Genomic DNA, 24,050 nt, shown 5'->3' with positions numbered 1-24,050 from the left:
CAGCGTGCCACTGCAACCTGCACGCCCGTCGCTGCCGCTTCAACATGGAGCTGTACAAGCTGTCCGGCCGCAGGAGTGGCGGCGTCTGCCTCAACTGTCGTCACAACACAGCAGGGCGCCACTGTCACTACTGCAAAGAGGGCTACTACAGGGACATGACCAAGTCCATTTCTCACCGCAGAGCTTGCAAAGGTAACAGAGGTTTTGTATAGAACGTTTGAAACAAGAAAGCAACCCGAAGAGCTTAACAAAACAAGACACACCAGAACAAGAGCATCATTAAAAACAGAAACTCAAACCACAAAGGAAACAGATAATCTGGGTATCATCAGCATATCAGTGGAAGCAATAGGGGGTTTTCACTGACGTCACTGGCCAACTTCCGGTCCGCCATATTGGGTGTCACACTTCCTTATCTCTAGTTGTCGTACACGTATTTTCGTATCGTGAATGGATAAGTACGCCAGCACGCTAGAGCGACCAGATAAGGACGTATATCTGAGGAAATGTTCCGTGATCGACCATATGGACCCCTATGCCCTCCGCGGTGCCTTGTTTAGCCGTAATCCAGATGATTGGCTAAATGTAGAGCACAGCGACATAGTGCATTGCCTGGTGTTCGGTGAAAACCCTCTGCACACTCTTGAGGAAATGAGAGCTTACAAGGGTCTAGAGGCTCACAACCAGTTCACATCTGGTTGGGTACGAGATGTCGAAGTTATGTACATCAAGGAAATCGCCATCATACGTAGACAGGTGAGTTTTAATAAGATGGTAAAAATGTAAACAATCCGACGCAAATGTGTCGCATGCTTCTGCGGTGGCTGACGGCCGGCGGCCGGCGGTGCGCGAAGGCGCTTGGCTGCAGGGCCGATCGACGCCGCTCGCAGCTTTAATTATTTAAGCAGAACAATGACCAGTGAAAAATTAAATTGTATTTACCGTATTTACGCCGGTGGCCGCCGGTAGCAAACAGTGGGAACACAGCAACTCGTTCAAAGGTAAGCTGCGCTCAGACGGGCTCTGGCACATGCTAACCGTCAGTGCTAACAACCACTCATGCATGTAATGTACTTTTAACTAGCTGCTATGTGTTTCAAAGGTTTAGAACACACTCTCATTGACATCGGGATACTGTGGAAAGTTATGTTCGGTCGACTTACAGCCGCGATCCAAGCGGCCGACGACTCTTTGTTATCTCTGACACTTGTTCTCCGTGGTTGCGCCTCCAGGTAGGAAAGCGGTGGAAAATTAACCCGTTTCTATGTTTTTCCCATGGCGATCATGTGTTGTGCTGTTACAGCCCACAATACAGCAACGGTTTACATGTTTTAAATACTTAACAGTTAATTACCTGTGACAAAGTGAGCACCGCAGACTCTGGCGTATTCCAGCTTAACACCGTCCAAATCGGACCTGGATATCCGTGTCAGCCATAGGTGATGGCGTTGTTCAGACAGCTGTTTTGTTTTTTCACACTGATTCACTATTACGGCTGGTAGGCGATAGAAAGAGCGTTGATCTCCACCTCCACGGGCCGTGCAACCAACCATTAAACACGTTTTCCCCATTGTTCACTTCCAATACTGCCTAAGGCGTCATACAATGCAGGTCAACGGTGCGAAACGACTGCCACCCAATATGGCGGACGCGCTGAGTAGTCACGTGAGCGTGACGTCAGCTGAAAACCCCCTATTGTCTTGTTTCTACATCATTTTGTTTAGACAATACATGTTAAAGGTATATAACCTCATAATTTGCTTATTAAAAAAAGACCAAAAACTGTTTGATCATGATAGAATAAGGTTATACACACTAAGCCTCCATCTTGATAGATATAAACGTAGCCCCAGGCCAATTAACAAATATAAACAGAGGTGGCGACATCTAGCGACAGTATTGGAGAACTGTCATAATGCCGGCTTGTTTAATTTAGAAATCAACTGTAATTAATGCCAGACCCTTTGCAATGCCTCGAAATAAAGCAGCAGCTTGGCATGATCGAAGACCAGTCGTTATTAATTAAATAAACCGATCTACAAAAACTTTCTTAGAACGTTTGCTCACATCAATCAACTCCGCTGTCACATCTAAGCCTCGGCACGTTTAGCTTCAGTGAAAACCAATGTTCATACTGTATTCCCAGCAACATTCCTGTCTTTTCCCTCTTAGAATCTTTTTTTTTTTGCGCTTTTTTTTACTGAATCTTGGACCTTTCTTCATTGTTTCGCTGGGAGATGCTAATAACTGCCAGCTGCTTCTTTGTTTTAACCCCTGCCGCGCACGCGCAGTGATGCAAATAATCACAAAAGGCTTTATTTACCAACAAATTGGGCAATAACAAAGTATAAAACAACAAAATAACAACTGATACACCAGCAGGACATGATAATCTTTCATAAACACTTTTTATGCAACCAGAGTGAGCTACTGAAGTATAAATAAAAAAAGTTAAATAAAATAGATATGCACCTTTAAGGGAAAATATAAACAGTGAGATTCTATGTATGTGTAACCAGTCATACCACAGGATCTCACAAGAATAAAATGCCACAATATCTCTCATCAAAGCAAAGTTTGTCTCATAAAGTCCTATCTAGTTGTCACTCACTTTGTGTCTTCGTCTGGTGAAGTACTTGGAAGCAATAATTATGAGCCAAAGGTGACAAGACCTGATTTTATCATAGAAACTATGCTTAGACCTAATTTAAACATAAGTCTGGGTTAAGTGTGTATATAACCTTAATTTTGCCATTTTGTCCATATTCAAGAAAATCAAAGCTGCCTGGTCTAAAAGGGATCTAGGCTTAGACGTTTAGATGGGATAATTATATAGTCTTCCTTAGAAATAGTTTAAAAATACCGCAAACATGCTCATGAATCAAGCAAAATCTAAAAGAAAAGCCCAAACAGAAACTCAAGCACAACTTCTTTTGTGTGAATTAATATATTGGAGAAATTGTGTGCAAAAATAGACATGATACTTTTTCATTTGAGAGGTAATATGTAACAGATTAGTAGTAAATATGACATATTCACAGGGAAATGTACACAGATGGAAATGAAACATTTTTTATCGACAGTATCATCAGACATTCAAGCCATACAGGCTGTGCTCTGGCAACAAGAAACATTCCTGATCTCACTAGAGACCAAGTTCAGTTGGATCCTATGAAAGAAAACATTCAGTTGTTTATTACAAATCGTAATTCCCAACCAGAACTACTACAGCTTCATGTCTCTGTGACAGACTTGTTTGTAACAGAGACGATGCAGCGCTGACAGAATATCTCACTGGTTGCTTAGATTAAGGGCACTTGAATTGCCAAATATGTAATCAGCATGTGGTGCATGAATGAATGAGAGCTAACAATTATTTCTTATGAAATAGGGCATCAGAGTGGTCCTTTTTGCAATTATTGTGCACTCGCTGATACAAAATACTGTGCAACTCTGTGTCAAACTTTCATTATATTACCAAAAATGAAGAAAAGGAATGGGGGATTTTTTTTGTTTTCCCACAAATTTTGCTCAAACTGTTTTGTCTTGCGAACTCAATATTTTGTATTGTGTATTGTGTAGTGACACGGATGTGATGCTACGCCGCTGGTGATCAGTGGAGTTTCTTTCAGATATATTTTAAAAGTAGCTAATTATAGATTCCAGGGATTTTCATGTTCTTGACATAAAAATGTGCTACTTCTATAGGCACATGTTGGCCGGTTTATACAAGCTAAAAGAAAATGCTAGGCGAGATCAAAAGTGACATCTAATTATGCAGAAATATACTTAAGACTAGTCTTTCTTATAAATAGAAGTTTGACATTATAGCAGATAAGTGCTAATAAAAAAGAAGACAAAAACAAGCCGCTGACAGTGTTCAGGTAACAATCAAATTCTTTGGAAGAGAGCAGACCAAGGTGCTCTTCAGCTATGGTGTCAGCGACCTGACCCATGCAATTCCAGAACTATTTGAGGCCCTCCGTGAATGCCTTACACGACAAGCATAACAAACAGGCCAAAGGTGGGTGACGATCCATTGAGCAGAGGAAACGGCTTGCTAATCGGCCTCCTCTTATGTTCGCTCAGCGAGTCCACACACACATACACACCCTGCGTACAGGCAGAGAGTAAAAAAAAAAAAAAAACACTAAACACGCAGGTGTGAGCACACACGCAAGGTTTGAGACCAAGCTGGCAGGACTTAAGACGTGTGGAGACAAAAGCAGAGCTCCTTCTGTGTGGAGGGACCTCTGGGAGTAAGGAAGGCCCTGTACAATCAAACTGCTGCCACTCAGTCCCTCTGGTTTGAATCTCACCGGCCAAATATCTGAGCGATACGCTACATGGTTTGTGCATGTGTCTGCATGAGCTGAAAACATTGTTAAAATACACGCAAAGGACACTACGGATGTGCAGCGTCTTGCTGAAGTTATAATTCCTTTGAACTTCTTTCAATTTCATCATGTTGCAACCATGAGCTTTGATGTATTTTATTGGCATTTAATGGGATCGACCAACACAAAGAGCACATGACAGCCTAAATCAAAGATAATCTCTTTTTTTTCTCCCAGTATCCTGTCTAGCAATGTGGCAATAAGAATTGATGTCTTAATGCAGAATAGAGCTCGACAGATTTTGCTTTTACAAGTGGAGCAAACAGCTTTCGCCATAATGCTCCGCTTGATTTATGCATGTAAATAGTTTTATTGTGATTCCTGCAGGGAGAATTTCAAATTATGTGGACACTACAATGAGAAAGTAGGAGAGTAAAGGAAGAACAAGAAGAGGAAAAAAAGAAAGAGAAGAGGTGAAAGAAAGAAGAGATAAAAGGGAAAGAATGATAAAACGTCTTCCGTCTGCTTCATCACCTGAAAAGAGAGATGTAGAAAGAACAGCACAACCAACGGACATAAAGCAACAGATACAATCGAATAACACCTAGATGCCATTGCTAAATCATATTTGTTATTATTTAAGCTGACATGTGTAAAGTGATACCTGAGAAAAAATAAATAAATAAATAGATAAATAAATGACGGGCTTTCTGTATATAAGTGAACACTTAGAACCTGGAACCCTGCACCTGTGGGTGTTTGTGAGAGTGCACTTGTGTATGTGAAATTTATCCAGAAGGAAATTGCTCAATAGTGGTTGTGAAGAACCAAAGGCCCGCCTTCCCCGAGCACCGAGGCAGGCGCCAGGGGACCCAAAGATAATCTCTGACGAGACCTGAAGAGTTTGTTCACAGACACTGGCCATTCAATATGACCTTGTGCTATTTTGCAAATTAGACTGGCCAAAAACATTATTTCTCTACACGCACAAAGGTGGTAGAGGAATATTCCAAAAGACTTGCAGATGTAATTGCAGCAAAGGTTGCCCCACTGACTCCTGGCTGAATACAAATGTATGCCACGCTTTTCATTTTTTCCCCTCCTTTTTTGTAATAATTTTCCTTCCACTTCACAATTGCTTTGTGCTGTCCTGTCACATTAAAGCTCAATAAAATACATTCAGGTCTGTGGCAGCAACGTTAACCCTTTTCCAAGGCACTATATATATATATATATATATATATATATATATATATATATATATATATATATATATATATATATATATATATATATATGCTCTGTTAAAATTGTGAATTGGAGGCTATTTGATGATGACACAAACAAAATGACCATGTGAAATTGAGCCACTTTAGACAGACCCACGTGTTGGCGCACTAACCAGTGAGCAACGATTAGCTGCTGATGGCGTTTAGGATGCAAGTCCACTGGCGCCCCTATCTTCAGGACACCGCAGGCTGGAATAGCAACATGATATTTCCTGATTCACGCCACAACACTTTGCTGTAAATCCTGCTCTCCTCGGCTCACAGGGAAGTGAAATAAAGGCACGCCAAGAGGACCATTCAGATGTCTTTGCATCATTTAGAGATTACCTTCCAGCAGAGCATTGTGTTCTGCTGGGCTGACTTTGGAGTGAACACAAGCTTGATAGATCATCTGCACTTAGCGTAAAAACCTGAGAAATGGACCGCAGAGGTCTCCTTCCAGCCTAAACATTTCACCCAGTTATATTTAGGAGCAGTTCCATTTTGGAGGGGTGGCAGCTAAGAGCAGGTTAGTTTAAAAGAAGGTTTCCCCTTTTGCTTGATGACACGGTGATATCCATACATCTCCGCGAAGCCTTTTCCAAACAGCTGGAGCAGTAACCTGAACACGCTTCCCTTCCTCTCCACCCAGCCCTGCTCGCTGCTCTGGGGTCAAATCCAAACAGCCTGATTGCTGCCTTTCCTCTCAGGTGACAAAAATGGGCCGTCGTGACATCAGTTAAAAACCGCCGTATTTATTGTTCGAATCAGCCGTCCAGTCTCGCTCTGCTGTTGTTGGACAGGAAACACTGCATGGTGCCAACAAAGCCAGGAGGAGGCCTGCTTTCGTTCCCTATTCCTCCACCCTAACCCCCCCCCCCCCCCCCCCCCCCCTCAACACCTCACGTCTCAGCAGCTGTACGTTAAACAGTCTTAAAATTTAAGAACAGAGAAAGAAAAAGGGAGGTTATTATACTTGATATAGCGAATACATCTCCAGTGGCAATGCTGAGTGGCTAGTGCTTTATTTCCCAGATTAACAGCTTCGCTCCTCATTAAGGACAGCGTAAACATGGCTCTTAGAGATTCACATTGCTTACATCCCACCCCTAAAAGTTCAATTTTTTTTTAAACCCATTCCGCCCATAAATTTGGCAGTTAAGCCTCGGGTGAGTCCACAGAGATGAGGGTGGTGCATGGTTCACTGCACTGCAGTCCCCAAAGCCCTCAGCAGCCATTCTGTTCGTCAGGCCCTGAACTGCAGCTTCAAATTAAGCAGTTTTACATATTTCAAATGTTCTATTAATGAAAAAAAATGGGGGGGGGGGGGGTTGCCCAAAATATTTAAAAGAGATAAAAGTGCTTTGCATTGGAAATCTTGGAATACCCATGCAACTTATAGTACAGTAGAAAGTGTTGAGAAAGGGGTTTACTGATTTAAAGTGAAATCGGTGCTTTATACACACACAAAAGATGTTTTTACATTAAAAAAACTTGTTTGTATAGTGTTTCTTTCAAGGTGGGTTTTTATATGGCAAGCTACAGAAAGGGAGTCTGACAAAACATCTGGTTCTGAATGGGAGCTCTTCTGACCTGAACTGCCTGACCGGCAAGCACAGAGGCAACCATTATAGGTTTCACATTTTTTGCTTTTCTTTACATCTTCTTTCATCAATATGCAATAAAATAAACATAACACATTTCACTATGAAAGAAAAAAAAAGAATGATTACAAAGAAGAAATATCTTACATAATCTACACCTTCCCCCCAAAAATAAATAAATACATGATAATCTAAACATGGGCCAACCAATCATACACATTCCTCTTTGGCGAAAGCAAGCAATAAGGAACGATAAATATGATATTTTATAATAATACAGCCCTCTGTTAAGTCACCATATTTCATAATATACTGACAGCATAATATTTCTTATTTAATTTAATTATTATACCCCCTCTGGTCTGTTTAGAGAGATTATTGAACAGAAATACAATGTTCCAACAGACTACTTCTTAATTAGGTTCTTTAAAAATCTGTGGTCCCTCAAATTAGAAATACAATAACTTTTAATAAATCTTTTTGTGCGGATTTACTGGTAATGTGTTATGTATTTTCAACATGGCTTGCAAAATATGATAGTCCACCAACTCATAACATTTCATCAATCTTGAATTCAGGAATAGGACATTCATTGGATCTCTGTACTGTTCTTTACTTATGATTCTTGCAGCTCTTTTTAGCAAAATAGAAAAGGAATCAGTGCACGTTTTACGAGCCTTCCCCCAAACTTCTACACAATAAGTCAAATAAGAAAGAATCCGGGAATTAATATAATGTAAACTAAGATACTTCATTCAATGAGTCTTTCACTTTATGTGATAATAAAATCAATATATACCTGCAAATCTCTCTAATACTAAATATCATACTGTTCATTTTTTTTGTTGACATGCAGTGATAAATTATTTCCTCGCATCCATTGATTTGGGGGTGTGGCCCAATACTATGGGCAGTATACTGGATGTTCAAAGTACCAGTTCCATTAGTCAAATTAATGAAGAATGTATCCGTATTTTTTCTTTATGCATAACATCACCATTGCTGCAGTAAAGCAGTTTTCTTTGAAAGCATTTGGTCTGAAATGGAAAGATAAATGTAGCTGCACTCCAAAAAAAAAAGAAAAGAAAAATACAAACAATAAATAAAAGATTTACACATATCCAGTACCTTGGTGGTCTATTCATACCACTTTACTTTTATTTTATTTGATAGAAACAGCATAACGTAGTTCCTAATTTTGAAGTGAAAGGACAATGGTAACTGGTTGTCAGAAAAGTCTGAAAATTATGATGTGCATTTGTATTTAGTCCTCTTTCATTATCACATCCCCCTTTAAAAATCCTGGGCAGCACTTTACTCTGACTAGTAAACAGTGTCCACCTGTACTCAATGAAATGTTTAAATCATTAGAGAACATAAGCGAACAAACAATTCCATGAAGAGCAAGGAACACAGCCGACTGCTGAGGTTGTGGAATGTCAATCAGGGTTAGTTATAAAACAACATTTGAAACTTTGAACATCTCACCAGGCTCTGTTCAGTTCATTTTTAGAAAAAAAGAAAGAGGATGACGCACCGGTAAACCTAACAAGACGTGGCTGCCCACTTAGAGTGACAGGCTGGGCAAAGATAGGATTATTCAGAGAAAAGGCCCATGGTAACTCTGGAGGAGCTGCAGAGATCCCTGCTCAGGAAAGAGAATCTGGTGACAGATTCATCTATTAGTTGTGCGTTCAGGTTGCACATTTGGTCGTTTCGAACAAGGGCCAAAGAGAAATCCATTCTTGATAGAAAGTCACAAGAAGTCTTGTTTACAGTTCGCCACATGCTAGGTAGGGGGCAGCCTACATGCTAAGTGGTATGTGGCAGAAAACTAATGCTGAATTTCAAACATGATGACGGCAACGTTGTGCTGTGGGGATGTTTTTTTCTTCTGTAGAGGCAGGAAAGCTTGTCAGAGTTGATGGGAGCAAAGGTCTTTAGAACAAGGCAAAGGATTTATGCATATATTTAAAATGCTATGTTAGAATGGCCCAGTCAAGGTCCAGTTGATAATCCTTTGCAAGACTTAAAAACGGATATTTACAAGTCTTACATCGAATCTGATCTGATTGTGTGTCCAGCCAATAAAATCCATAATAAAAAAAATGGGGAAATCCTTCATGATACAGCTAAGCCAAAACATAAGCAAAAGAGGGTGCAAAATGAGAAAAGAGAGATTTAATACAAGGATTTCTAACACAGTTTGCAAGGCATTGCATTTTCTAATGTACAACTGAAAGGGGGCATAATTTAAAAGCTGCCAAAGTTAAATTTGACTATATCATAGAGGGAAACATTTCAGACTGAGGGAATAAAATTTGAAAATAGCAAATACATTTTTCACTTTAAAGTGTTTATATTTAGGAAAGAGGAGTATGTTTACAGTTTGCATTCATTCTTTGATAAATGAGCACAGTTGTTTCTTTAAGAATTAGGAAAACAATTAAGTAAATATCTGACAGAGGACATGCAAGATGCATCACCCTTCAGATGATCTTCTGCTCTGTTCCAGGTTTTTTCAGCTAATATCTCTGGAAGAATCACCTTTACAACTTTTGTGTAATGTGATAACTTCCAGAAAGACTATATAATATAAGAACAAGAGTTACCCACAGATACCAAATTCATCAAATTAACACATCTTTTCATTCAAATATTTGCTGCGCAGTCTAATTTCTTTTCTCATACGAACATTTTTTTTTTTCAGTCAAAGAAAATAAATTTGATAACCAAAACACACGTCACCACTGGACTGGATTTTATCAAATATATTTGTCAGAAACTTCCAGAGTTCCAGTCAAGACAAACAAGCAAAGAGGTCTGACGTTCCCACAGAAGGATTTAAACAGAATCTCATTACGTTAATGGAGGCATTCCAGCACCTCCAGCATCAACTGGACCACTTCAAGCCCCCTTTTTTTTTTTGTTTGAGATGACTCGGCTGGTACTTATAATACACACGGGACTAATAGTGAGGCTGGGCTTCAACTTCAAACGCAGACTTTATGGTAAAACTTTGGCAGCATGCATGCAGTCTTAGACACACACACACACACACGTATCCCGACAACAAATTTCTCACATTTAATGTGCGATCCTCCCAACTAACAGCCCAAACAGACTTTGAAGTGCGTTCCACTCGTCCATATTATTGGCGATCATTATTTGAGGCAGTGTTTGCCGGCAGCTCCGAGCCAAGAAAGCTTTACGTTGGAAACCCAAATCTGAAAGGCAGACTGCCTGTCTGATCACGGCGACGCAGAGGAAACAGAACTGCTCACACACTCGCGATCAGACACACGCCCCGATGCAGTCAGTGGTGAAAGTGAAAGCCCTGTAATTTATAGAGTTATTTACTCCTCTGTGTGGCTTAAAGAGCGCGCCTGATGAAGAATCTTACAGTCGTGGTGGGTGGAGGAGAGCAGCCTAATTGGATTGAGGTTATACGCTGGTGCGAGGCCCATTCCCACATCTGGGATTGTCTGAGAGGAAAGCACAGCTAAAGAGTCAATGATCGCCTACAAACCTTCATTGCTATGATCACCTTCAGACTATTTAGGCATATTTAGGCCTGGCAGAGGACAGGCCTGGCACGCTGTAGTCATTTGTAAGCAGATGTTTGTTTCCGCCTGGTTTTGCCTGTCCCTGTTGTTGTTGACTTGTACACCGTCTCGCGTGATGTTCCTCTGACCGTTTTCCCCCCTTTTTCCCGCCCTAGCGTGCGACTGCCATCCCGTCGGAGCGGCGGGGAAGACGTGCAACCAGACGACTGGCCAGTGCCCCTGCAAGGATGGCGTGACGGGGATCACCTGCAACCGCTGCGCCAAGGGTTACCAGCAGAGCCGCTCCCCCATCGCACCATGCATAAGTAAACTATCAACTTTTTTACACAGATACAAAAAAAAAGTTTCTCTTCTAAATGAAGACTGTGAGCTTTACATCACTTAACTCCATTTAAAAGGATTTTAACAGGGTTTATACCCAGACAAGCCCATATACAGACCTACACAAAAGTAGCAAAGACTGCATGTTGCAAAGGAATTGACTCAGAATTGTACACAAATAAAAAGATGGAACATGTGGCAAGCTTGAGCCCCCTTTACTCCGATACCCCTAACTGAAGTGAAGTAGAGCCGATTGCCTTCACATATCCAGACATCAGGAAGTGGAGGAAACGTGTGTCTGATTTAATCTTTGTAGGACAGCTGGAATTGAATAAGTCCACCTGTCCTTCAAAGATCTTGGAAGTTTGTTTGAGAACATCAGAGAACATGCGCCGTCATGAAGACCAAGGAACACTGCAGACCGCTAAGGGATAAAGCTGAGGAAAACTTTAAACCATTTTAAGCCAATATATCAAGTTTTGAACATCTTATGGCGAACTGGATAATGTATTATCTGTATGGAAACATGGTGATGCCAGCATAATGAGAGGGTCGGATAGAAATGTAGGCCGCACTTTTCAGATTTCCATTTGCAACACATTGTGGCGGCCATGTTTCACGTTCATGCAATACTCTGCGTTGGTCTATCTGTCACAAGACGTCCCAACAAAATACACTGAGGCTTTGGTTGGAACCAATGGCTGTAAATACTTTTAAAAGAGATTGTATATATTCTGAAGTCACAGCGTTGATACCACACATAAAAGATTAGGAAATTCTTCTACGAAACCCACAGCCGTCACCTAAACTTGCTTGTTATCTACAAAACCGTGACAACCTCTTATTGTGTCCCAGTGCCATTATTTCTAAATAGATATTCAGCCGTTTCAACACGAGTCTGGATAAACAAATCATTACGACTCGACTAACACGGCCTTGTTTGCCTTCAAGCGCCGCTAACAGTCCCTCTCACAATAAATCTCCTTAGCCAGTCCGAGGGACTGATGGCTGATGTGTTTATTGGCTGTATCTGCAGCCTGCTGATTCCAGACCTTCTGCAATAAACGCCAGCGCCTCCCAGGAGCAGAGATAGGCCACTGGTACTTGCTTCAGCTGGGAGCATCAAGTAGCTGGCTGGCATGAGCAGATAAGATAACGGTGACGTCAGGGAGGACGTGTGCGTGTTGGCTATTGTCCGCTGTGTGTCACCAAGGTTGACATTCCTGATAGAGCCAATTGTAGAAACTGGACATTGGTGCGGTAACCAAGAACAGCGATTTAGGGGCAAAAGGTTCTCGAAGGCTGTGAATGTATTTGGTTTCTCGTATATTTTTACAGATAATGTCTTTTCCTTTTAATGGTAGGTTATAAAATGTTTGCGATATCAAACTTCCTGCCAGCTACAAATTTCACAAGACCAGCAGTATGCGCGCTCTCTCTTTGCTTCCAGGACTCCACAGTCAGCAGAGAGAGAGAGAGAGAGAGAGGAACATTCACGGAAAACCTACAGAGGAGATCTAACGTTTGAAGCGTGATTAAAAACAACCGCAGACAGGGCCTCGCAAATGTATCCATAACTCTTTTTCACTCTTTCACATTTTGTCACATTACGACCACAAACCTTTAAGTGTTTTATTGGGATTTTGCGTGATAGAAAGTTGTGCGTACAATTAAAACCAGATAGTCGCATAACACTCTACAAAACAACAAGTAAGCTTTTTTATGTTCCCTCTCGCTCCCTGAAATGAAATCAGCCTGAGATCATTTGAGATTACCAGAAGGATTTCTGGTCGCTACATGTACGAATAACGACGGAACGTTTTTAAAGATTGATTTCAAACTTTTCTGTCATTCAGTTTTATGGTTTACATTTCTTCAGTACTTGGCAGCATTGCCTTTAAACTGCATGACTCGAATCAAAGGTTCTGTGCTTCTCACAGTAGTTCTCAGGACTTTGGGCTCATTCCTCCTGACAGAACTGGTGTAACGGAGTCAGGTTTTTAGGCTGCTACGTTCACGTACCTTTTTAGCTATGGCTACTATTTCTTCATGAAGTTCAGAGGTCATTCCTTATGTCGCTTTCTCACTGATTTGGATGTGCGTAGTGATATTGTCCATTTGAAGGACATATTTGTGCCCAAACTTTTACTTCTTGCCTCATGACTTGAGATGTTGATTTCATGTTTCCACCTTTCATTTTTTTCTTCTTAATGCCGTCTGTTTTCTGAAGTGTACCAGTCCTTCCTGCTGCTAAACACTCACAAAACATGACGCTGTATTCTCGGTACTGCATAGAAAGGATGCCGTCCTAATCCTTGCAAGCTTCTCGTCTTGAGTCTTAAGATGCTCATTGTGGCCAAACGCCTTAATTTTAGTTTCATCCGACCACATGACCTGTCTTCTGTGTGCATTTGTACACTGTAATTAGTTTTTATTTTATTTTAAATGATTATTATTATTTGTTGCTTCTTCCTTGCTGAGTGGCCGTTTCACTGCAGTCTCTCGCGTTTGTTCCAGGGTAAATTTGTACAAAAATGTTTTCATCTCCAGGAAATAGACATTCCCATTCTATCTATGTACATGTACATGACAGAGCAGGTGAACCTGCCAGTATCTGGAAATTTTACGCAGGGATGAATCAGACCGGTCCACAACTATCTTCCTGATTTCATGTCTCATTTGTATTGGTTTTTTTTGACAATGTCACTCAGGGAAGCCGTGCGTTTGAGGTGTTGCCTTGAAATCCCTCCACAGCCGGGCCTCCAATTACACAAATTATAGCTTTGTAGCTTTGTGTGCTTCCGATATGTAAAAAAACATGAGAAGCTTACAGAGCTATTGCATCACCATCTGTGCTTTCCAAGCTTGGTTAAAGGCATAGCAATTTTAATGTCTGTAAACATCTGGATTTGAAGAAAGTCATAAGAATGTCTCTAAAAAAAACTGACCTGGCATTTAGCAAATTCAAATAATTATAGTAATCCTCACGGCTCTTAAACAGAAAGTATTTAGTCGGATTTCATCTCAGACAGCGAAAGACAAGGTTGTGTGTAGTTTTATACAGTGTCTGGAAACATCTGGTTTCAACTGTAGTTGGAAAGCGCAAGGAAATAATACATGGTTTTAATTTCTCTTCTTTTACAAACTTTTACAAAGTGTGGGGTGGATTTGTCTTCAGCCATCGCCCCCCCTTACGCGGACGTCCGATCTTTAACATGCTGTCTTCAGTAGTCACCTAATTTATAATCAGAGTATGCATCGTATATTTAAACTTTAACGTTTTCTCACCTTTACACTTGAATCCTAACAGTAAAACATGGGTGTGGCGGCGTTACGCTGAGAGAATGTTTTTTCTTCGCCTGCACACTAAACTTCTGATTTTTCAATCCTTACAGTTCACAACTGTGTTGGTCTGTCACAGAAAAAAATTCAGTGTATTTTGAAATTCTGCACTTAAAATCAAAAACAATATTCAGATGTTTGTAAGATTAAAAAAAAAAAACATCAGTTTATAGCAAATTCATGGGCACAATAATAACATTCCTTTCTTTCATCCCTTTCATACAGAAATCCCTGTTGCATCTCCAACATCAACTTATAACAGCTATGAGGAGCCATCAGGTAAGAAACCACAACATTATTTGACTAAGGTTAAAACAACTCCACATAGGTCCTGAAATGACTTTTACATGGTATTTGGGTTATACAGTATGGTCTTTTTTGGGTAGGATTCTGTTAAACATTCTCTAAACCAAACTGTTCCTGTGTGTGTTCAATAAGTTGGAGCATTTCAAGCGCAGGCATGCTTTTTTTTTCCACACTCCCAAACTCAGCACATGTCCATGAGATCAGACCGCCGCTGATGTAAACTCCAGATATTTGGCCAGCGCTCCCTGCGGCCTCATCGCCTGTATTCCCAGCCTGCCCAGCAGCCTCCCCAGAGTTTCAGCCCTAATCTGATTACATGCTTCATTTGCACCAGTTTGTATTTCTATCAGGGCTGGCTGTGCCAGAGGAGAAGCCCTTTAAGGCTCTGTGTCAGACCGCTGGCACTATACGATGAGATGAATGTTCTTATCTGAACCGCTAATTTACACTAAGAGTCTTTTAAGTGGTTCCATTATTTGGTTTTTATTAAGAGGAGAGTATGATCTACGGTTGTTTAGCTGGCCCGAGTCACCTCTGGTCCATCGATCAGCGCCTTCTCCGCGCTTTTGTTTCGCAAATCTCACTTCCTGCTTTAGCAACTGCCGAGGCTGTGAGGAGTTGGGATTCCCGTCAGAATCTCCAAAACCGACACCACCCTCCAAATTACGAGCGCCGCGGTCCCCAGGGACCCCGCAGAATGAACGTGGCAGACAAAGGGGGCGTTTGTCCTCGCAGCAGGAGATTGGACCTTAATGAGAGCCGCGGGTGTGATGGGACACTGCGGCAATTGCACCGAGGGGCTAATGGGTAACGTCAGCTATCAAAGGGAAGCATGATGAAGGCCCCCAGGGGCCAACGCTAGATAAAGACTACCCCTCCTTGCTCTTGCCACTCAATTTGCATGGAAATCAAGCATGCTCGATATGGACTCGTCGATTTCATTTACTTTGGGATTTCCTCTTTTCTTATTTCTCCAGCCAGCCCAGAAAGGAGCCGGGCATTCCAACTTACTCCTCATACATGAATTCGATCCTCATCTCACGTCCCAAACCACTTTTCTCCCCCCCCACCCCTCGTTTTTTTTTGTGAGAGGGAGGAGAGGGCGTTTTTTTCTTGCTCCATCATTACCTAGGCAACCTCATTCACACAGAGTATAATGGGGAAGAAAGGGAAAGACTGGACAGAGGGTTGGAAGAAATAATGAAGTTTGTCCATATTCAGGCGAGCTGAAAGGTCCCCCCCCTCTCTCTCTCTCCCTGTACAGCCCCCCTCCTTTCTCTTTTAAGACTGCCCTGCCCAGCTTTCCCACCCCCCCTCCCGGAAAAAAAAAAATGCACAAGGCTTATTGCTAAAGCAGAGGCAGAGTGGGGGGAGCACTAGGAGATGGTCTGCTTCCAATTTGTGTCGGTCAGTGGAAACCGGAGGGAACAAATGATTTTAATTTTTAGTTTGGCCCTAGGTCCAAGTATCGGCCTCCTAATTACACAATTTACCTGGCACAGTGTCAGCATGACGTAAAAGTCAGTGGTCAAGCCCTTCAGCGCAGAAATCCAGGTACATGTGCAGGGATTCAGATGGGGATCTGCTACAAAGGCTCTAATCAGAGGACTGGGAACATTCAGCCGTTCAGCTGGAGTTAGAGCATTCGCATTCCTGCAGCATGTGGCGTCAAAGGGTGCTAATTTCTGATGGGTTTTCCCCCGGTGACCTGCTTTTATGAAGGGGTGACCTCGGGGTAACCCGCACAATAAGCGGCAGGACACTGACGAGAGAGCGGGCTGGAATGGAAAACATGGAGGCGTGTAGCAGGAGCGTGCTGACAGACACAGGAGGATGTGTGGAAGCATTAGTCTGTTTCACGCTGGTTCTCTCGAGGCATCCTTGAGTGTCCAGGAACAAAAGTAGGGCGACACTCAGGACTAAGGTTGGAATCGGATTGTTGCACGAGACGATGTTGAAACGGCACGATTTGCTGAGGAGAACACTGTCTCCCTGAGCGCTATCCATCCGCTGTCAGCTTTACTTGATCCAGTCAAGTTAGTGTGAGCCATTATTAGGAGCCCCAGATAGAAGATGAGGGCTTTTAACACCTAGGCAGAAAAATGCATTGCTTTTTTGTTTTTTTTGCCTATTCTAATTGTAATAAGGATAGAAAATATCCTGCGAGTTATTGGTTTCATCCATTGTTCTAAAAGACATGAAATGTTCAATATTTGGTGGTTATTTAGCATGTTAACAATTTTAAATGAAGAAAATCAAAAAAACAGAATTTGATTTTACAGTCTTAAGAAAAAATACTTTAGATGTACTGTACAAAAACAACTGATTTTTTTTAGCTTCAAATATGAACGTTTGAAAAGTATAGAACATTCAAATAAAAAATGGAGTGTTTGTTTTTCAATGTGTAAAATCTGGTCAAAAATGTAAAACTATGTACAGGAGGAGGGTTTTTTCCTGCAGATTTCTCCTCTTTAGCTGGAGACACGGTCCACATTTCAGAGTCTTAGTGGTAACTGCCAGTGACAGGTCCGGTCTAGCTGCAAACACAGGCCCATATCACTGTCCTACCACTACCATGCAGTGCTCTGGTTATAGAGCTCAGACTCCTCATGATGGCTGTCTGAGCTTTGGTTTGTCCACTGCTGGGTGGAAACAGGTAGAGGCTACCACCTGGCATCTTCGTAGGCTCACTTTTCAGAGAAACTCACAACTGGTTTAAACTGTTGTTAACTGAAAACAGTGCAAATTAGCATCTGAAAATGTGGGAAAAAAAACACGAGAATTTACACCAACATAAAACAAAAAAAAAAAAAACATTTTCACTGATTGGTTAATATGTGTTAGAACCACCTTAAAATTAGATTAGCATAAAAAACAACATTATTTATTGTGACTCTTTCACATTGACAAAGTCACTAACATAACTTCTGACCTAAGAAGTACCAGGAAACAAATAAAGACTTCTCATCTGGCTTGCTGCCAGATGTTCCTTTGCTAGATCATCAAATAAGCCTCAGACAATTACAAATAGTTTTTTTATTGCATTGTTTTGGGGGGTTTGCAGCATTTTGACTGTGCAGCAGAACATGATAGAGAGAACAGAAAATGTAAGTGATTTTTAAGCCTGTACTCTGTAGAAAGCCTATTGGCGTAAAGCTAAAGGAGCATGGGCTCAATCTGACAAGCTCTTGCTCATAATCTAATATATTAAACAGGATGGTTCTGTGCTTAACATGGATTTTGAAAAACACACTGAGTTTTATGAATACTTTATTCCGGGAAAATGGAAAAAGGAAGGGTTAAATGCTGCCATTTACGTATGCGTGCTGCTTATGTTGGGCTCCCATGCAGAATAGTGTGTGCATACTGGGATTAAGAGGGTGGATTTCAGTGTTCTGCTGCATCAAGACCAGGTACTTTACTTTTTTATGAGGTCTTTATTTCTACCTAATTAGTACACCCAAATAGACAGATAATTACTTGCCAAATTAATAAGAATGCTGCAATAGTAGGGTGAATGCTCAGTTTCCCAAAACGATATGGACTAGTTTTCATCTTATGTTTAACCCAGTATTGTATACTGATGCACTCCTACACCTGACCCCAATGTAAAACTCATTCCCTTCTCTCCTTTCCCTTTTTTTATCACCAGATTGTGAGTCTTATTGTAAAGCCTCCAAGGGAAAAATGAAGATCACCATGAAGAAGTACTGCAAGAAGGACTTTGGTGAGTGAGTAGATGGGAATGTGTGCTCACACATGGAAGGGAGCAGTCATGAGGTCAAATGCCTCAATTATTCAGAGCCCAATGATGTTCAATCCATACCCTGTCGTCATCTTCATGTCTCCATCGATGACTTCAATGAAAACATAATTAGGCCATGTCGGCTTTTCCTGATTAGTTCAACATATTTTTGGTCTCTGATTGGGGCTTTTTTGAAGTCTACCCTTGAACATGGTGTGTTTTTAGAAATACTATCTCATGTGGATCATTGTCAAGCACGGACGGGGAAAGTGGGGGTTTTCAAGATGTACAAACCAATGTCAGCCAAATTAGACACTGCTAATTGCTCATTTTCTGTGCTGATTCGCCCGATCTGATCAAATCTCAGAGAGGTTTTCGTTGACATTTTTCCAGGTCTTATCTCTTGTGATAACACACTAAAAACTTCTGTAAAGGTTTAAATGGAAATGTTCAAGAAAGGACATGAATTTCCTGAGAAAACACGCAATCACTCAAGTCTGTTCAGTTTTGCCAAATAAATATGCAACAATGCAAAGCCAGGATATTTAAACAGTGATGTGCAGCCCTGTTTCTAAGGAATTTAATTCTCTCTAATAATCTTTTTTTTATATCTTGCAGACATTTTTATTGTTAAAGCTACAGATAGACCAGATGAAGACAAGATCCAGTATCCTAAATCATAAAACAACACTGTTGGTTCTAGATACTTTATGGTGATTGCCTTTAAGTACCAACAATCTAGGTGTTGATTAAAGATGAAGTTGAAGAATTCGGCTGTATTAAGCCCCCTTCATAGTTTATATCCACTTTGCACAGTGCACCAGTATTAGTGACAGCAAAACAGACCCTCGGCATGATGGCACCACCACCACACTGCAAAAATGGAACTAAAAATAAGTAAAATTTTCTTAAAATGTGTGTATCTGTCCTTGATTTGAGCAGGTAAATAAGATGATATGCCAACAGAATAAGATTTTTGCACTTAAAATAGGAACAATTCATCTCTATCCTCTTATTTCAAGTGCTAAATGTCTAATTATCTTAATTTAGGGGTCAAAATACTCATTCCACTGGCAGGTGATCTTATTTACCTGCTCAAATCAAGGACAAAAACACTATGTTTAAGAACATTTTGCTTATTTTTAGATCCATTTTTGCAGTGCATGCTTGATAGGTGCTAAATTAAAACTATAGGCTACAGTAAGAAGAAAAAGCAAGTTTGGTGTCCTTCTACATTCTCATCAAAGGTGACTAAACAAGTCATTGTATCAATAAAAAACAAGACTTTTGTTTATTATGCCTTGAGAAAGAGAAACTAGGATCACTAGTTTGTTTAAAGCTTTTTTTTCCCAAGCAATTTTCTCTCCTTTTTTAATGGTTTGATAATTTTTTTTCAGCACATCTGCTGACATCACCAGAAGTCTAAAATACATATATATGGTTGACACCCATAAATTCATATTTTTCATACAAGTCAATGAACTTTTAAATCCATTAAAGGGGCAATACGCAAATGTAAAGATTAAATATAATTGTTTCTTTCCCACATGTCTTTACAATTGCATCATTGTAAAATGAGTTATCCTCTATCTACCGCTTTTGCCTCTATAGGCACCAATAGTCAGTTCATTAGAGAGTAATTTGGGATGAATCCTCGGGGCGTATGTGTGGGTGTGACGCGCTGCGTGCTTTCCATAATCGATGCATTAGCGAGAGAACACGGACTAACTTCAATCGTTGTAGCTTTCTTACCTCAGAAGACATTGATGCTTTTCCTCTTCTCCCATGCATGTGTACAACACTGGTGTCATTTCAACTTGTTGCCAGAGGGGGCAAACCAGTTGAAAAACTCTGGAACTTAAGACTATGCTCCTTTAATGTAAGCCTCAAATTAATTTTAATGCTCATGAATTAATGCATATGTGAGAATGAGAAACAGGTTGCGGATCACATTCAGAGCTAGTGAGGGGCTCACGGCATAGTTGACAGGCGAGACAAGGGGTACAGCCTGGATAGGTTTTTAGTCCATTACAAAGATATAAGACACACAAAAGCATTTATGCAGACACTCACAATTAATGTCACTTCAGAATTAACATTTTCGAATGTTGGAACAAACTGAAAACCCCACACATGTACAGGAATAACATACAAACTCTTTTTGTGTGCTGCAGGATTAAATTGCTATGAGGTAAAAGCACTAAAAAACAGCCCCATCCATTTTTTTTTTACACAAGTTTATTTAAAAATACATAAGCTAACAGGCAGTATTTATGTTATCCTCCTGGGTTACAGGGTAGTGACAGTTTGAATATGCATTTTAGTACTGCAAAGAGATTATAATTTATTGCTTTGTCTGAATAGTCGTAAAAGAGCCCGTGTGTTAATGTTGCTGCAGACCCTGTGAAAGGCTAAACGAATAGGTGACAATGTACTGTATGACTACAACAGGACACTTTAGAAAAAGCAGTCTGCTTGTGGCATTTGGGAAAGCTTTTAGGCATTTTACAACAAATCGCAAACCCAAAACACAACAGTGATATAACTCTGTCAGGGACTGGAGGGAACACAAGAATGAGCTGAAACACCTCCGATAATGCAGATCCAGGTTGATATCATTTTAAAGTGTGTTGTTAAGGTATTTATACTCCCTGGAGTTGCTCACATTTTAATTCCCTTACCTCAAAAACTTCTGATGTATTTAATTGGGAATGTATGTAATACACCAACATAAAGTGGTCTGTCATGATTTCCAGTACACGTTTTCACAAAGATCCTCCTATTTTAGCCTAAAAATGACCACATAGGAGTCTTAGCTAAGTCTGGAGCGAGCCTGAGTAAGTGGACCACAGAGATTTTTATCTTGGTGAGGAGGTGTGGTTGACTCTGTAAGTAGGTGTGATGCTGTGTTTCAAGAGCTGTGATTGGTTAATGGTACAAGAAACAAAAACAAAAAAAAATCACAAATGTGCTCCTAGTAATCAATGGAGAAAAAAAGGATTTATTTGACTAGATTAAGAAAATGTGTGATGTGATGAAACTTAGCAAAATAATTATCACACAGCATCAAAACGTACTTTACCTACACCTGCATAATCATTTTGATATGCTTGTTATGTTTAGTCGCTATACTGGTCATTTTACTACTTTATCTATTTTATGTTAGTGTGGACTCATCTTTCAGCATGCTGTTGTGTTTGGCTGCTTGCATAAAGCGGTTGGATTTGGCAAAATGATCAACATAAAATGGAGAGAAAAAAAAGGTTGAAAGAATTGAACTGGAAAGAGGAACAGTGCCTCTGAAGTTCTGAGACAAATCTTAGAATTCAGGAAATTCTAAGATTTTTCCTAAAATGAAAGTCAATAAGAGCTAATTTTAGTCTTAGCAATCTTTGTGAATACGGGCACTGGTGTTTAGTTTGAATATTTTCACATGGGAGAACAATACACAATATCACTGTTTTCTTATAGTAAAATGTGAAGGAAGGTTACCAAAAACCTTTAGGAGCTTAAAAAGTGGTAACCTAGGCCTGAAAGGTTGAGCAGCCTACATTAAATATTATTCTCAGGCCTCACTTCTGGAGGCGAAGAACAGATAACAGCTTGGTTTGGAGGCAATATTACAGTAATTAGTATATGGATATATCATTGAATAATACAACAGAATTGCAACATTTGTGTTCATCAGGTGCTTACAGCTTTGGCAATTTCTGTGCTATTGAAACTAATGTGAGGCTTCAAGGATATTGATTCATCCACTAATACACCAAGGAAGCAAGCACAGCCAACATTCTTAATTGGAGTATTTTCAACTTGGATTGATTTAGAGGAATCTAAAGAATTTAATTTTTAAACCAAAAAACATATAATTTGTTTTTTAATACTGAATGATAGTTTATTGGCCCTGAACCAAGTTGACAACTTGACGAGTTCTGCACTAACAACAGTTATGAGAGTAGCCAGTCCAGCTGGCTAAGCACACAGGGACTGGTAGAGGCAGGGCACATCACACAAGACAAGATGAGATGAAACGAGAAGAGACCACTGAGCTATATAATACACTGGAGTGCTGATTTTGCCGAAAAACTGAAGTCACTGGCCGCCATCTTGCTACTCCCTACTCTCACAGAATCCCACAGGATTTGGTTGCAACAACAAGCAGTTTTCTGGCTGTGTGAAAACGTTTCACAGGTAATTTTACAGTCTGTGGATGTACTAACACTATCAACTACTAGGAAATTAGGTGCTGAAATATTTTACATGTTATTCATATTATATATATATATATATATGTATATATAAGTATGTGTATATGTATATATGTATGTATATGTATACATATATGTAAATATATGTTCTTGTATATTGTTATTTATATATTTATAAATGTTATATATATATATATTTAAATAAATAAAATGCTAAATATTTCAGCACATGACTTTCTCAGTACTTGATAGTTTTAGAACATAGCATAAAAGTATGTGGCATTTGACATTTTTAAAGTTTTAAGCCCCTCCTGAACATGAGAAAATCCTCGTTATTCGATGCTGTAGCGCACATATTCCCTAGTTACTGGGGGAAAATAGGGAGTACCAATATGGCGGCCGGTGGCTTCAAAGCGACTCGTTCTAACAGCCGGCGATTAGCACTCCAGTGTATTATATAGCTCAGTGGAAGAGACGTTGTGGCAGGGATGAGTTGGCTGAAGCAGGTATATGTAGACAGGTGCACAGAGTTGACTAATTAGTGCAGCAGGTGGATCTGATTAAGAGCAAGGTGTTGGCTGGAAGGAGTGTGAGCTGATTGGATAGTGGCTGAGAGGTGAAGGCTGATCCAAGAAAAGCCCAGAAAAGTCCAAAATAAACAAACAAAAACCTAAATCATGACAGGAAATTCATTTCATGAATATTGTAAAAGCCTTTTGGGTGTCTTGAGTTTCCAATGGAGTGAAATCTATCAATTGACTGACCGTCTTCATTAATTTTGCAATATTTGTCTCATTAAAATTCCTTTAATATTTAATACTTTTAAGATGTGGGAATTGTTTCCTTAAGAGTAATTAAGAATATTGGAAAGTGATCAGCCACATCTATGGACAAGATACCTGGGGTCCGTTCTTCGTACGTTGCTTAAAACATCCAAGATCAAATGAGACATCCAAGATGATTTCATCCGGCTAATCATGATCCGGCTAATTGGGTTCTTCAAACACACCTGTTGTTTACGATTAGTATCACTGGATTGAGTTATCTGAGACAACTGCGCGTTCATGCGTTTGTTTAAAAGGGGAAATGTGTCGATAGTAGAAACAATGATCAGCAACGCTGCTATTGGCTGTTCAGCATGGCCAAAGAACGCCCACAGTTTTTTTCCCAGCAGAACAAAAGCTTTTAATGGAAGGTTATGCCGAATTTGAGTCATTAATTAAAACACCTAAAAATCTGTTAAAGCCAGGAGAGAGGGCTGGCAAAAAGCAGCAGACAAATTAATGTGTAAATACTGTCCATGGTAGATGTTTCTATCACTTTCTACAGTATTAATTTTTGCATTTTAATAAT

The 24,050-nt window shown here is 40.2% G+C and overlaps 1 protein-coding gene across 1 annotated transcript in view; it reads left to right on the top strand.

Moving 5' to 3' along the window:
* Positions 1-24,050, top strand: part of ntn1b (netrin 1b) — a 176,364-nt gene that overhangs the window by 139,269 nt on the left and 13,045 nt on the right. Inside the window, exons 3-6 of the mRNA XM_036148402.1 lie at positions 4-192; positions 10,931-11,080; positions 14,664-14,717; positions 18,397-18,471. Coding sequence (XP_036004295.1) covers positions 4-192; positions 10,931-11,080; positions 14,664-14,717; positions 18,397-18,471 — 468 coding nt within the window. The remainder of the gene's footprint in view (positions 1-3; positions 193-10,930; positions 11,081-14,663; positions 14,718-18,396; positions 18,472-24,050) is intronic.

This window comes from Fundulus heteroclitus, chromosome 16, assembly GCF_011125445.2.
Source record: "Fundulus heteroclitus isolate FHET01 chromosome 16, MU-UCD_Fhet_4.1, whole genome shotgun sequence".
NCBI lineage: Eukaryota > Metazoa > Chordata > Actinopteri > Cyprinodontiformes > Fundulidae > Fundulus > Fundulus heteroclitus.
This window is presented reverse-complemented; position numbering and strand designations above follow the sequence as displayed.